A 15474-nucleotide genomic window follows, 5' to 3' on the forward strand; every position below is an offset into this window, starting at 1 on the left:
ACAAAATGTCTGAACACTTTAGTCCAACTGTCTGAACTCTCTACACCAAAAGGGCAGGCTATGTTATATTTTGCTCAGAGTTTTTTTTTTTTATGTAATTAGTCCAAAAGATACTGCACACCAGACAAGAAGCAGAAATGAGCTCATAAACAAGACGCGTAAGTTAATTTTACACTCTGGAATAAAACTTTCAACGTCATTTAGTGAATTTTAAGACATTTAGCATCAGCTAACTAACTCTTCACAAACTTACGGTTTTCCTGCTAAGAGTCCTGAGGTGAAATACAACGTGATTAAGCTAATAATGTTAGCTGAAGTGAAACCAGGCTAAGAATAGTAGTTGTATGTCTGTGTTAAAGACTGTAGATTGGGGTCAATTTCGAGGCACAAGTCACCGGCTATCACTTTGTGGTCAAGGTCTGGATTTAATATAGTACTGTAGAGTCCTTAGAGCCCCTTTTTCCCAGGTTGTGGGGGATGAGGCTTCTGTTGGGTGTTTAAATATTTTTTGAATAATGCCTCACAAATGCAGATGTCACATTTGGCTGAAGTGCTTATCACTACATTCTCAGAAAAAAGTAGTAAACTGTCACTCTGAGCAGGGCCCCTCTTGTCACTGGGGTGGTTCCCTCAAGGGTGCATCTCAGTACCTTTAGTCAGGGAACATAACTCAACCATAATCCACTCCAATGATCTGTTCTAAGCTGTACTGACTCCACACACCCCGCCTCGCCTCCAGGCTTTTATTCTACTGCTCTGTTTTAAAATATTTGGTTATGAAAAGGTACAAATACCATCTTTTCACCTGGAAAAACTGATTTAAGGATCACAATCAGACCTTAAAACCACTGCTGGAGCTTTGAGGGAACATTTGCACTGTTTGTACCTTGATGAACAGAAGATGTACCTGCACAGAACCTTTATTTCTAATAGTGTACTTGACAGCATACAGACTTGTTTTGTGAATAGAAAAAATTTTGTTTATATTTAGATTCGTTCATTTTGCCATGCATTCGTCATTTGACTCTGAAATAAATGAATTAATGAATAAAGGTTTAAAATGAATACAGAACCAGTACAGAATATGCAATTGATTGTGTAAATATATAATTAAATGACACAGTGAAACAACAGTAATGACTCTGAATCTCTAACTCTGAAAGTTTCTCTTATCTTTTCTGCTACAGATATTCACCCAGATTACTTTGGTTTTGGTGTGTGTGTGTGTGTGTGTGTGTGTGTGTGTGTGTGTGCGCACACAGTGGGGATACTGTCACTCTGTTTTGTCCCCAGTTCTGCATGTTTCGTCGGCCTCAGCATGGGGTGTAGCCAGCGAGAGAAAGACACACGATGGCCGGCGCTTGGCAGACGGCAGTGGCACTGTGATTAAAATTCGTCCCTAAAGCCACAGTCTTGAGTGCCAGCATAATTTAAAAGCCCCTCGCTTTAATGCCGAACAATGGGAGTAAATGACAGGCCTTGGAATCGGTCTATCGCACTGCCAAACCTGCTGAAAGAAAGGAGGGGGAGGGTGGCTACATGGGCAATGGGGAAATGGAAGGAAGGGTGCCAGATATATAGACTGGCCTTAATTACCCTATAAATAAGTTGCTTGCTGTCTTGTCCTTTTATCGTCCTCATTGCGTTAGCGTTTGTGCAACTGAAAGCTTTTGCAATGATGAAGCTCACAGACATTTCTCAAGAAGCTCTCCCTGAAAATACAGATTAACCAATGTATCCGTTTAGAGGGAGCCAATCCTGGATCGAACAGTTCACTTAGAAATGTGAAGTGTGTTGCATTATATCTCCACTAAATTGTAATGTGACATTTACAAGAAGAAAGAGAGCAAAATGTTAGGCTGTAGTACATTACTTTTCCGTAAATTATTTCAGAGCCTCGATCTTTACAATATACTTTAACGCTTTAATACGGAGGCAGAAAAGTATATGTTTATGCGATTTAATGTATTGTTTTCCTTAAATGATGTGATTCATCAATTATGTTGTCACATATAACAAGCAAACAAATGAAAAGGAACATATTTCCTTTCTATTTTAGATAAAACAAATCAATAAGAAATGTTTCCACATTGACTTCGTGCAAATGCTCACTCAGAAATGAATTGCATCTAACAGTAAGTACCGAACAGAGCTTCTTTTATGTAGTGATACAAAATTTGGTAGCACACATAAAGCTCCAGTTCATGTGTTGATCTATTTTACTACACCGATCAGGCATAACATTATGACCAGCTCCTTGTTTCTACGCTCATTGTCCACTTTATCAGCTCCACTTACTGTATAGCTGCACTTTGTAGTTCTACAGTTTCAGACTGTAGTCCATCTGTTCCTCTGATACTTTGTTACCCTGTTCTTCAGTGGTCAGGACCCCCATGGACCCTCACAGAGCAGGTACTATTTGGGTGGTGGATCATTCTCAGCACTGCAGTAACACTAACGTGGTCATGTGGTCGCTGTCCACTCTATTAGACACTCCTACCTTGTCGGTCCACCTTGTAGATGTAAAGTCAGAGACGACAGCTCATCTGCTGCTGCACAGTTTGTGTTGGTCAAGTCTGTCATCAGTGGTCACAGGACGCTGCCCACAGGACGCTGTTGGCTGGATGTTTTTGGTTGGTGGACTGTTCTCAGTCCAGCAGCGACAATGAGGTGTTTGAAAACTCCAGCTGCTGTGTCTGATCCAATCAGACCAGCACAACACACACTAACACACCACCACCACGTCAGTGTTACTGCAGTGCTGAGAATGATCCACCACCCAAATAGTACCTGCTCTGTGAGGGTCCATGGGGGTCCTGACCACTGAAGAACAGGGTAAAAGGGGCTAACAGAGTATCAGAGAAACAGATGGACTACAGTCTGTAACTGTAGAACTACAAAGTGCAGCTATACAGTAAGTGGAGCTGATAAAGTGGACAATGAGCGTAGAAGCAAGGAGGTGGTCATAATGTCATGCCTGATTTGTGTATATATATATGTATATGTACATCAGTTACTCTGGAAGCAGATCTTAAGGAGTTAAAGGGAAAAAAGACAACAGTACGGTCAAAAAAGTCAAACACCACCCTTCATTTCCACTGAAAGTGACTAATAACTACAAATGAATCAGGAAAACAAATCAGAAAAAAGAAACTGCCACTTGCTTTCACTTTTTAAAAGAAAATTGCCAAGCTTTTTTTTTTGCCACGCCTCCAAAGTTCAGTCATAGAAGTTGATTCGATTTTCTGCTTCTCACAATCCAAGTAATTCCAAACACATTTAGTGGTGTTGATATCTGGACTCTGGGCTGGTCAGTCCCTTTTCTGCACTGTTAGAAATAAAGGTACCATGCAGGTACATGATGTAAGTTTACCCTCAAAGGTACAACAGCGGTTTTAAGGTCCAGCTGTGTACCTTAAGTACGTTTTTCTCAGTGGAAAAGTAGATATTTGTATCTTTTTATAAACTAATGTTTAAAAACAGAACATTAAAATAAAAAGCCTGGAGGCGAGACGGGGGGTGTGGAGACAGTACAAGAAAATATCATTTCAATGGATTAAGGTTCAGTTATGTTCCCTGACTAAAGGTACTGAGATGTACCCCTGAGGGTACCACCACAGTGACAAAAAGGGTACTGCCCCAGTGACAGTCGTACCTTTTTATCTGAGAGTGTGAGAACACAAGCAGCTTCTTATTTTCTTCTTTTTTGTTTGTTTGTTTCCTATTCTCAGTAACTATTTCTTGACAGCTACACATCCTTTCACACTCACAGTCGTCTTCTCACAGTGGAAGGATGGACAGAAACTTAGAAACGTTTTCAGATCTGAAGCAGCTTGAATTTCTCCTCTCTCTCAAAGATGAAAGCTTTAAGTGCTGTTTATGTGATGGAGGCAGTTCTGCCAGGTCTTCCATATTTATTAGGAGTTGCATTTTCTCTGTATATTTTAATCATTTTTTGAACTCCAGTTGCGGAAACTCCTGTTTTTCACTTATTTTGCTTTGACTTTACCCTTCCATATGCAAGTGGATTATATTTGATCCAATCTCTTCAGAAATATCTCCTGCAAAAATAAGTAACTGGAGCTTAATGGCTGTAGATGAAGTGGAAATTAAATAAATGAAGGGTGGTCTCTGACTTTTGCTTAGCACTGTACTGTATGGAAAGGATTAGGGTTACATGAGGAGGCAGAATAATGTAATTATTACCAGTGTTTTGCAGTTATTTTAGTTTTGTCCAAATCTGCTATTGACTGGTTATTGATTGCCCGCTCCAATGTTTCTGCCTGCTTTTACCTACTTTAAGATGAACTGTAAATTTATCTCATCTGTAAATTACTGTTGCTGGAAGAAAACCTCTCCAAAACGGTAACTTTACTGGAGAAGGAAAACCTGTAATCTTTGTAATTTGTAACCTTTAATTTGAATGTAAGCCAATGGAACCAGACATTTTTTCATCTTTTTGGGCCGTTTCTTTTCTTTTCCTCATGAAAATGGTGGAAAATAAGTTTTTGTAGTTTTTATTATATGTAGAAGCATTCAAAGGAGCATTTACTCGCAATTAAGGACTCATACGATGTGTTAGGTAGAATAAAGTTAGGGATTAAAAGTGTCGTCTCTTGTATCAAATCGTATGACTGATTATATTGGCCAAAGAGGAGTTGAAAGCGTTAGAGAGCGGTCTTCCGTCCAGCTCATCTCCTGCTGTTGGCAGACTCTGATGGTTCTGAATTATTTACATGTTCGACAGTTCACGCACAGGTAAAGCACAAACAGATCCCAGTATAGAACTCTAAACAGTAAAGTCATCTAACCTTCACCATGTGTCTTTCTCCCCCTGGCTATCTGTTTGTTCTTATACCTAAAGTTTGAGTGCTTGCCAAGCAGAGTCCCCACAGACACACTATCTTCATCTGTAGCCCCACTTTCTCTCTGCGTCCAATGCCTTCATGCTTTTACTAGAGGACACACTTCCAGGTCCCTTTCTGTCTATCTCTCTCTTTCTCTCCTTCTCTCTTTTTCACTCTCTCGCTCACTCACTCACTCACTCACTTTTTTATTCATAAGCAGGCTCAGCACGCAATGTGGAACTACCTTCTCCCTCAGGGCTAAACATCGAGTTCCTTAAGAAGCCTGAGCCCTTGATTCAAACGGTTATCAATAACCTTGAAATGCTTTTGCTCTGTCGCCCAATTTGCTTGTTATGTATTTGAGCATGCACTCTTGCATGATAAGAGAGTAAGGGGGGGCAATATTAGAGTCATACAATAAAAAAGGCACAGAGTGAGAGGTTCTACACATTTTCATAAAAAACGTCGCTTTTTTATTCTGGGTTTCCTTCATTTCTTTCTCTTAGTGCTCCTTTTTGTCAGGTTATGTTGACTTATTTTTAAGACGTTTCTTAAAACAGAATCCGAAAAGCCTCTGTCAAGGGTCGAGTTCAGCTTAGCGTTTCCCCTCTGAGGCTTCCGTCTAATGACTCAGTCATTTTTAGTTGAGTAAGAAGACAAATGAGTTTTGATTTGTAAGAACAAATAGGGTTATATCTCCTGGACTCGTACTGATGTAATGGGAAATCACTCTAAACTCTGTGAATCTGAGCTTGCTTTGAATGCGCCGTCTTTCTTTTGTTTCCAGATGAACATGGACATTTGAAAATCTACCTGCCCAAGAAGCTGCTCGAATGTCTGCCCAAATGCTCCTCCCTGCCCAAGGAGAGACACCGGTGGAACACCAATGAGGTAGGGAATCTCTTCAAATCGGTCCAGGTACTGGAGAATCGTCCCACCAACTTTCACAGCACTTTCACACTTTTTAATTGAACTTTTGGGGGTCGAAATCCATTTCCAGCTCATGCAGAGCGGCGATGTTCGGTTTTCACTGTGACCACACCAAATTACTTTCGGAAGTTTTAGCCATGTAAGAACAAAGTGCGCCGGCCTTGGCTCAGTCCTGACTTTCTGTATCCTGCTGGGCGCAAGCTCACAAGCTCTAATCCTGGTGCTCACTGCTTGATGTTGCCCAAGCAGAGCAAACAATGTGCACAGTGATATCAAACAGAACAGGGAACAAATATTAAATGCATTAGAAAGCACCTACTTATGTATATCACTGTTGATCTTGTATCTCCATTTTTGGTGTCTTTCAGTTTTTGACATATTTTAAAAATGACTGTGGCCCTTCACACAGTGTGTAATTTAATGATAAATGGACCAAAAGAAATGACCCAAAAAGACTTGGGAAAAAAGTTTTGTTCCATTGACTTACATTCAAAGTAAAGTTACCATTTTGGATATACAAGGTTTTCTTCTGACCACAGCAATATATTACCTATTTACTAATTATAACACTGACTAAGCTCATTAATCAGCACACACCCTGACGACTGATTTATTAGTTCAGTTTTTTAACCTGCTTGGGACATAGCAATCAAACATTATAATATATATATAATATATATATTACAAACTGAAAAATTGTATTGCTTGCCGGTGCTGAGAGTCCTGAAGACGAATTCAGGAAAGTCAAACCTGGAAGAATATAGAGTTCAATCATTCGAAAAAACATTGTCATGACAAAAATAATATTAAAAAAAAACCTTCACATATGCACAAATAAATTGTTATTAAGTAGAAATGTGGTTGTCATTAAAGGCAATCTAAAGTCAGAATGGACCTTTTTATCCAAGCACTACCTAAAAACTTCTTGTATTACTAAATACCATAGGTAGTTCATGTCCCTGGTCATATTAACCAAGATTTATCATATCATGCTATTTAAAAGACAAAATACTCATGCATTGACTTTTGTTTAGCTTGAAAATCTTCTGAGTTTTGATTACATCACAGTGTACCAGCGGGTTTGGGGGGGGGGGGGGCTCATATTAACCAATAATATCCTGTCTCACCTCCCCCTCCCTCCACCCCATCTATCATTGAAACACAGAAGTACATCACAGTGTAGAAGGAAAATGATTTCCTATTCACATTGACTTTAATGCTCATGCTAATATATTAATTTTCATGCACTGCAGTACAAATGTTCTGAGTGCAGTCCTGAAAAAGCGTTAAAACAAGCATCATTTACATGTTTTCATCCATACTGACTGAAAAGTAATCAGAGAATTGCTGGATAGCAAACAGATATTTATTAAGAGCTTTCAGAATGTTAACAAAAGCAAATGCCTGTTCGGAGAGAAATGAAATGAAGCCTATAAATCAATTTTATTTCACTTCTGAATTTTCTTTCTGTCACTATAATTACAATGCTTGACATTTTATTTGAAACATGATTTAATATTTTATTAATTCCCAAAGAACTTACAAATATTTACAGGAAAAAAATGAACTTTTTATGTTTTCCTACATAACTAATCTGTTGCTGTTTGTCTTCACTGACGGCCTGTTTCTGCATGTTGATTTGAGCTGTAAATCTCTCTGGTTTCCAGCCAGCATTAGTGCATGTGTACAGAAAGTATCTACGTTGTTTGGAACCCCCCCCATTCTGGGTCCTGAAGGCATTGTGACATTCGGAGACAAACAACTAGACTCAGCCGAGATTAGGCGAGACCTGTTTGGCCTGATTCCAGCACACACAAAACTTTCAGATGCTTGCATTTCTTTCTGTGGGTGTATCTTTTTTTTTTTTCAAATGGGATATTTCAGAAATGTAAGCCTCGAGAATTTGCCTTTGATATTAACCTTTAAATAATTTGATTGATCTCACTCTATTGATCTATTAATTAGTTATGGAGAGAAAGTAATTTACTGTAGAAATTAATACGTTAAGGGACTTAAAAAGTGCATTGAAAACACTCTGTAATGATAATGCCAATATTACACACTTAACAATAAAGGTGTCTAGGTGGATTCTTTGAAGCGCTGCCAGAGTAGAACCACTTTTGGTTCGCTAAAGAAGTTTTCAATGAATGACTCTTTAAAGAGCTAATGTGAAGGTGCTAAATAAATTAGGAATGTCAACCTTACAGTCAGAAAAATAATGCTAATGAATTTGAGCGGTGAATGATTTTTGATATGCAATTGATCCTCAAAGCTTTTAGTTTTTTTTTTTAGGCAACCACAAGCTGGATGAGAAGTGCATGTAGTAAAATAGCAGCTATACCACTCCACTTCACACACTACCCTCTTAAAATAGATGGTTCTTCAAGTCTTCTTTAGTAAAGGTTTCACAATGCAAAGAGCCCTTTAGGCATGAAAATGGTCCTTTGAATGTTCTTTGCATTGTGAAATGGTTCTTCAGACTGATGGAAGAAGTGTTGTATGTGGATCTTTATGACGTTTTTTGAAAAGGGTTCCATATAGCACCAAATAGGGGCTTTCTATTATTACAAGTTTGACAGAGTAACACTAGGAAAACCTTTTTGGTGCTACATAGAACCTTTTATAGAACAAAGAACAAAGTTTCTTTATAGAAAAATATATAACATGTTCAAAGAACCCTTTATGTTTTCAGAGTTTTATATAGAACAGTTGTCTTTAGTAAAGAACACTTAAATAATTGCCTTTTATGGGAGTGTACTCATAGATTTAATGGAACTTTTAGATTTAATAAAACTTTCTGTGTCATTTGGTGAAATTATCACAGTCGGCATCAGGTAACTCTTCACAAATTCATTTTTCAACTAAAAAGTTGCAAGATATAACACAAAAAGATTAATACTAGTAATGTTAGAGGCGAAAATAGACAATTAGCATTTGTCTGAATATCTTAAAGACTTTAGACACCTTTCCCAGGGTAAATTTCAAGCCACTATGGGTTTGTATTCTCAGTCTGGATTTAGTAAAGTACAGAAACTGTTGTAGCTTTAAGAGTATTATTAATATAGAATTTTTTTAAAGCTGAATATTTTTGATATAGTGGCTTACCAATTCAAATATCAATTTGACAGAAATGCAAAAGACCACAATGATATCATGCTGACTGCAGTGGTTGACACGTCATAACTGTTCACAGTTCTGTTTCTTCAGAAGCCCCATGCCTCTAGAAGCATGTGTAAAATAGTTCCATGTAAGCCAAATTTGTGCTGCTGGTATTTTAAAGTCAGTGATACACAGTGCGCATTAGTCCACCACGGATGGTTCTTCAAAGGCTTTATTTTGTAAATGAAATATAAAAATGTTTTAAAATTTAAAAATTAAAAACATTATGAGTGAAATGTTTTCCTCTAGCTGTGCATTCAAGCCAAGAATCATTAAGCAATCTTATTTTTAAGAGTGTAGTGTGGTGTATTAATGAAAACCAAGCCTATGCTGGAGCCTAACTTTCTACTTCCTTGACCTCTCAATAATCCTTCGTCTGAAACTTCTTGAAGATAAAACATGCTGCACCCGCAACTGAAGATGGTGCATGGCTTTGGCCTTCCACTTTAACTCAATTTCGCCTGCGCTTCAGTGCCACAACTTATGAGAGACAAAACCCACTGATGTTTTGTTGTTTTGTACGCAAAAAGTTTATTTACGGATTGTAGTTGAAAGTTCATTTTGATGTGTGAATGCAGGAGTGCTCCCTTTGTGCGCTGGTAGGCTTTGTGAAGGCGAACGGATGATGCTGCGACGAGGCACATGCGTCTCTAACCCTTTTCAGTTCAGAGCGCGTATTCTTAGTGTTGGGAGGCCAACAGCCTAGCTATCCCAGTGTGCTTTCTATCAAAGCCTCCACCCTCCACCCTCCTTAGCTCTCAACTTCCAAGGACTCCTTGTTTCTTTTCCGTTTTTAAAGAGCTGTTGCGTTTCACACTTCTCGACCTTGCGTGCTTGTGAAGTCTTCTTTAGCCATTGTAGTGTGGCAGCACTGTAAAATTGAGTGAGATGTTAGAAGATGTGAACAAGATTGAATTTGTGAGAGTTTGTCAGGATTTTTTATATAGAAGTTTTCGTTTTTTGAAGTTTTAATTCAACAGATTGATGTGAGGCGAAAGTAGAGATAGAAAATGTCTTTGTGCTCAAGAAGCTTCCTCCCCATTGCGTAACCGGAGTGGAAAATAGGTAAAGTGCTGAAAAATTGTGTGTTTTTTTTTTTTGTGAGAGTAGATGATTATTAGTGTAACTATATTTAGCTCAGTCAGGTAGGGCAGCATTTTGTAATGTTTCTCATTTACACTGCAAACCATTCCATCCCCTTTGAGCATATGACTTCTTTGCCTGTCTGATGATATACAGCAGTTCTATACATTGCCCTGACAAGCAATAGCTAAAAGGAGATTCAAGGTGAGCTTAAGGTTTGATAATTTCCGTGTGTAAACCGAAGCTTGCCGTTCTCCTTGGGCTCAAACCAGCTGGTTTCAGCGTCCGCTACGCTCCACTGAGATGACCTCCATTCTCAGCCTTCGCTTCTGCTGTGATTACCATCTCCTCGCTATTCCTCATTTCTTCTCCCAGGGACACCACATGGGGAAGGCAAATAATCCTTCATCCCCCCCGCAAGATCAAACAGAAGCAGCAGAAGGAGATGTTGCTAGTAGTTGAGGGACCATAGAGAAGTGTATTGGTTTTTACAGTGAGCTTCGGTAATTCACATTGCTTTATCCAGATCAACTGTGAACAGCAGTTCGCTCCCTCAAGCCTGCGCTTTAAAATCCTTGCACGAGGTGAAAGCACAAAAGAACAGCTGTTACTATGGCCAATACTTCAGCATCTACAACTGCTAAATGTTCATTAAATATGCAGTAAGGAGGTACATGTGTGAAAGAGAAAGACAGAGAGAGGCTTTATCTGCAAAGCTTTCATTTATCCATCTAGGTAGAACTGAAGTGTTTGACAGCTAGAATTGATATTGTTGTTTTACGTAATTATTAAATATTATACAACAGCTGGTTCTGGCCAAGCAAGCTGATTGGTTGAGAAGCGTTTTATCACAAACATTCTATCACTCCGCTGAGACACTGTTGCTCAGCAAAGGCTTTGACATCTGAAGGAGATGTCTAAACAACCTGGAATTAGCCTGAAATGAACCCAATACCATTCGCCAAACAAAATGTGCTGTTAGATGCTTTACAGACTAACTGGAACAAAACACCATTAGAATTTCTCTAACAAAACTGAGCTAAACTTGATATTATGGCAGTTCAAAAGGCAAGGCTTGCATCAGACCGAGTGGGCGGAGCTCGTTACTCTGACGTAGCAACAAGCTGCTTGTTAACGAACTATAATTTGGCTGAAGGAACTGAACATTAAACATATTAAATGTCACATCCAAAGCCCAGTTTATTTCTTACCTTATTTATTTTACTGTTGTAAATAAGAAACAGAACACTCAAGGTTGTGTGTTCTCACTAGTAACATCATGGCTATGATGATCTACGGCTTACATTATCAATTACCTGTAGATTTCAATGACCTACTTCATGTCTTATTCAGTTTGTTTTAATGTCTATAAAATAACAAAATGGCAAAAATATCTCCTTTTCTGCTTACAAACACAAAGCTAGTATTCATTTTGAAAGTTTTAAATCTGCATTTTCAACAGAAATTCTCTGCTTTTTCAATGTGCTATGAGAAAAAAATAATGACCAACTTTTTTGTTCTGACCAACTAGAATTGCAGTTTCTTGCAAGAATAAACACAAACCTATTAACCCTGTCTCACTGGCGTTCCTGTGAATTTGGCAATGGCACCTCAAACTAGTTTAAATCTGCTATCAGAGTTACGGTGCATGCATGAGCATGTTGCCCAGAGAGAAATGGATCTTTGGGATCTGAGGTTTCTGCGTGTTGCTGTGTTTTCTATCACTGTATAAAAGATGCATGAGGCTTCCTTTATTGTCGGGCGCACTGTGATCAAGCTCATTCAGAGTGCAGTTCGGATCAGTAAGCACTCATTACTGTTCTGTATTGATCATTTGTATTGAATGCAATCGATGGGTGACTTCTATTCTAATTTGTGTGCTTTCCTCAAAAAACAATTTGTGAGACAAACTAAATAAAAATCTAGAAATGATCAGAGTTGTTGGATCACGTGTTTTATGCATCAAACGAACAGAACAACGTCATTGAGAAATAATTTAATGGAAAAGAGCAGATGAAACAGCAGAAATAGCCATGTTTTTATGTTAGCCTTAAAGGGAGAATGGCTTATTTAGAGGCTGAAGTGGTTGAATAACTCCAGTTTTATACTTGTACGAAGATGCACATAAACATTTCTGTGTTGAGATGCAGATATATGGTAGCTAAGCTAACAGAGGCTTGCAAAGGCTACAATGTGCGTATTTCCAAAATCTGCAAAACTGTGTGTCATGTAAATCTGCAGAGATGTGCAAACATTGATATCCGGGGAATGCAACACCAACAATGCTTTTTTTTTTTCTACCCAATTTTTTTCCCCACTTCCACCTACTAGTTAGGACTCCCCCCAATCACATGATACTATCAAAGGGTGAAGGCAGCACAGGCTTCCTCCGAGACCTGTGAAGCATCACTGGACAGCTGAACGCGCTCAGAGGAAAGCGCCGACCACCAGATCTGTTACGTCAGCTAACAGACACCTGTGCTGACTAGCGTCGTGTTGAGTGATGGGGAGGAGAAGGGGGACCAAGGATCAGCTGGCAGATAAGGTGTAATGTTACAAACATTTATACAACCCGTCTTGAAAATATTCCAAAAGCAGGCCAGAGAATATTCATTTTTAGAGAGCGAGAGGAGCAACAAAATATTTCCGTCTTTGTTTGTTCACCTACTCAAACGTCTGTGCTCGACTCCTTACATCTTTGCAGATACCCAGATGCAGAAGTATAACTCAGCCAGAAGGGCAAAGATGTGTAGGACGAACATATTTATTGGGCTTCTCCATGTCCAGCTAAACAAGCCTCTCCTGGAGGCTGGTTGGAGAGCGATTTTTCCCCAGTGTCACACACAGCTCTTAATGAGTACAAGTGCCTAAACAGTGCTCACTCCCTCCTGCCCTCGCTACTGGCTCACCCCAAATGCCATGCTCCCAACAAGCAGGGGCTGGATATAATGAGGCCTCTACCGCAGGGCCTGTCTAGCCAACGGGCCACACAAACAAGGAGCAGCTCATGTCCAGAGTTTCTGTTTTCTTGCATGCATTTGATACAACAGGACACACTAGCTTTAATTCAAGAGATTAGGAGACAGAGCGAGGGAGGATGGAGAAAAGGAAGGTTTGAGTTAATCCATAAAGATATCTGCCCAACATAATATTTGTCGTCACCTGTGGGATTTGGAAAGTGACTAAGTGTGGCTACGCATTAGGGGTAGGCGAGATGTCAAAATGATATTGCTATCATGATAAATTAAGTTACAATACGATTTTCTGGGCATATTGTGGGTACATTCAATAGTTAAAGAACACTGACTAACTGCTTGTATGATTACGCAAGCTGTGCCTTATTTTATGCCTTATTTTAAGTGTCTTATTTTAAAAAAGCATTAAGATGCAGCACCAACATAAGTGCTAGAAGCTTTATACCATGATGTGATGTGATAACACCAGCAGACTGAAGGAACCATGGCAAAAGCACTTTTGTCCATTTCTGGTTTATCTCCCCAAGTATTGCCATGTTCACTGTTGAGCTTGCTGCACAAAATCAGACAACAAGGGTGCCATAGAAGAATTTCTTTAGGTTCATTAAACAAGCATTCAGTGTTTGGTTCCTTAAAGAACTGTTATTGTAAATGAAGTGTGAAGAACTTTTAAGAAGTTTAAAAACCTCCACACTGTAAATGGTTAAAGTGTTTTCTTCCCAGTTTAGTCGTCTCCAATTCTACCCGCTAATTAAGACTCTCCCAATCCCAAGCACCCCTCCACCCAGAAAGAGCGAGGCCAATTGTGCTCTCTTGCCTACGGATGACTGTAGCATCACCAAGGATTGAGCTCGCAATCTCCTGATGACAGGGCCAATGCTTAGACGGTTGCCCCACTAATTTTTTTAAGGCTAATAGTATTTTAAATGTGTCTGTTCCAACTTCTTTGGGGTGCATATTGTGTATCATAAAAATGTCTTCAAGTATTGTGATATTCTCTCCATATTGCCCACCCATACACCATATATTGAGTATATACCCAGCACTGTGCCATGGGAAACGGCCCTTATTGAGAGTAATGACATGGATGTCTATTGAGCTGAAAAATGCGCGTGCCAGAATGACCACACTAAAAATGAAATCTGCAGTAATGTTGGCAAGGGAGGGGGGCAAAAATATCATGGTGATAATGGCGTCTGAGATAAAGATGAAAGGAGGGCAAGCACTGGGGGACAGTGCAAAGTCAATTCCCACCTTTATCTCTTTTTCCCTCACCACGTATTTCTCCATTGGTTGCTTGACACCCCCTGCTGTTAATTTTAAATACCTAGAGAAGTGCATTTTTGATACCGCTCACCCCATTGGAAGCCACGCAGTCTTGCTGGAAAACACATTATCGCGGCTGGAAGACTGTACAGTACAGTGTGTTTCTCTGAAGTCGCTGGAGTTCCAGCACTGATTTGGTCATCTGAAAACGGCTGATATGTAAGGCTACCCTTGAATTCTGAATAGCAATAGAGCAATTGCCTGAGGTGCGCTCTGAGAATGAGGTCGCAAGAGAGTGTGATCGAGGTGAGAAAATAAAAAATAAAAAAAGAACTGTCCCAGCTCTCAGAATCAGATGCTCCAAAGTTCACACTCGGTTAAACCAGGGCAAATCTCATGTCCGCATGCACTGTTGCATTCCGAGGCGTGTCTCTCTAAATGATTTTACCTAAAAGCAATTTAGAGGGATTCTCATGGCTAAATATGCTGCTAATACAGCGTGGTTATTACTTATTGACAAAACGTCCTTCAGCCCAGTTGCTATTTTCTGCCACGCCTGCCTATCACGATCGCCTCCGAAGCCTGGGAGAGAGAAAGAGAGAGAGACGTGATCAGGGTGTGGGAACAAACTTTCACTACGAGACAGCTGCCTCCGTTCCATGAAATTCAGCTTTCCGCACTGGAGGTCATATCGTCATTTGACTGGTTGCTGGCCTTAGTTTAGCAAGCATTGCCGAATATCCATTTCCCACCTTCAGAGAGATGATTCTGCAGGATGGAAGAGGCCATCAGGCAGGCGAGGAAAATCATAATCCGCTCATCCGTGTACATAGAATGCCCTGATTCACGCGGGGCATCTTCTCAAACATTGAGGATGCATACAGGGCTTACATGATGATCTTGTAAGCTGTAGATTGAATTGAATTACCTTGCCTCAATGACAAACCCCACCAGTCTAGAAAATTTAAGGCATCAAATATGTGGAGGACTCTTCCCTCCCGATGATGAGCTCGGGGTGAGCAGCATGGCAAAAACACATTTTCACAATACACTTTACTTATCTTGAAATATAATGTAAAAAAAAAATTGGGGAATCTGAAATGGTGCAGCTGTTGGTAACATATTGGGACAGGACATTGTAAGCTTGATCCTAACGGATTCTAAGGGCTAACCTTCACCCTAGCTTAGTCCTTTTGTGTTATGGAGACAACAAA

The 15474-nt window shown here is 39.6% G+C and overlaps 1 protein-coding gene across 10 annotated transcripts in view; it reads left to right on the forward strand.

Annotated features, from left to right (window-relative positions):
* Positions 1 to 15474, forward strand: part of LOC108441428 (calmodulin-binding transcription activator 1-like) — a 435952-nt gene that overhangs the window by 21218 nt on the left and 399260 nt on the right. For all 10 annotated transcript variants that reach the window (XM_037532064.1, XM_037532059.1, XM_037532066.1 and 7 more), the window contains one exon: positions 5635 to 5738. In XM_037532064.1, coding sequence (XP_037387961.1) covers positions 5635 to 5738 — 104 coding nt within the window. The remainder of the gene's footprint in view (positions 1 to 5634; positions 5739 to 15474) is intronic.

The sequence above is a fragment of the Pygocentrus nattereri genome, chromosome 21 (genome assembly GCF_015220715.1).
Source record: "Pygocentrus nattereri isolate fPygNat1 chromosome 21, fPygNat1.pri, whole genome shotgun sequence".
Lineage (NCBI taxonomy): Eukaryota > Metazoa > Chordata > Actinopteri > Characiformes > Serrasalmidae > Pygocentrus > Pygocentrus nattereri.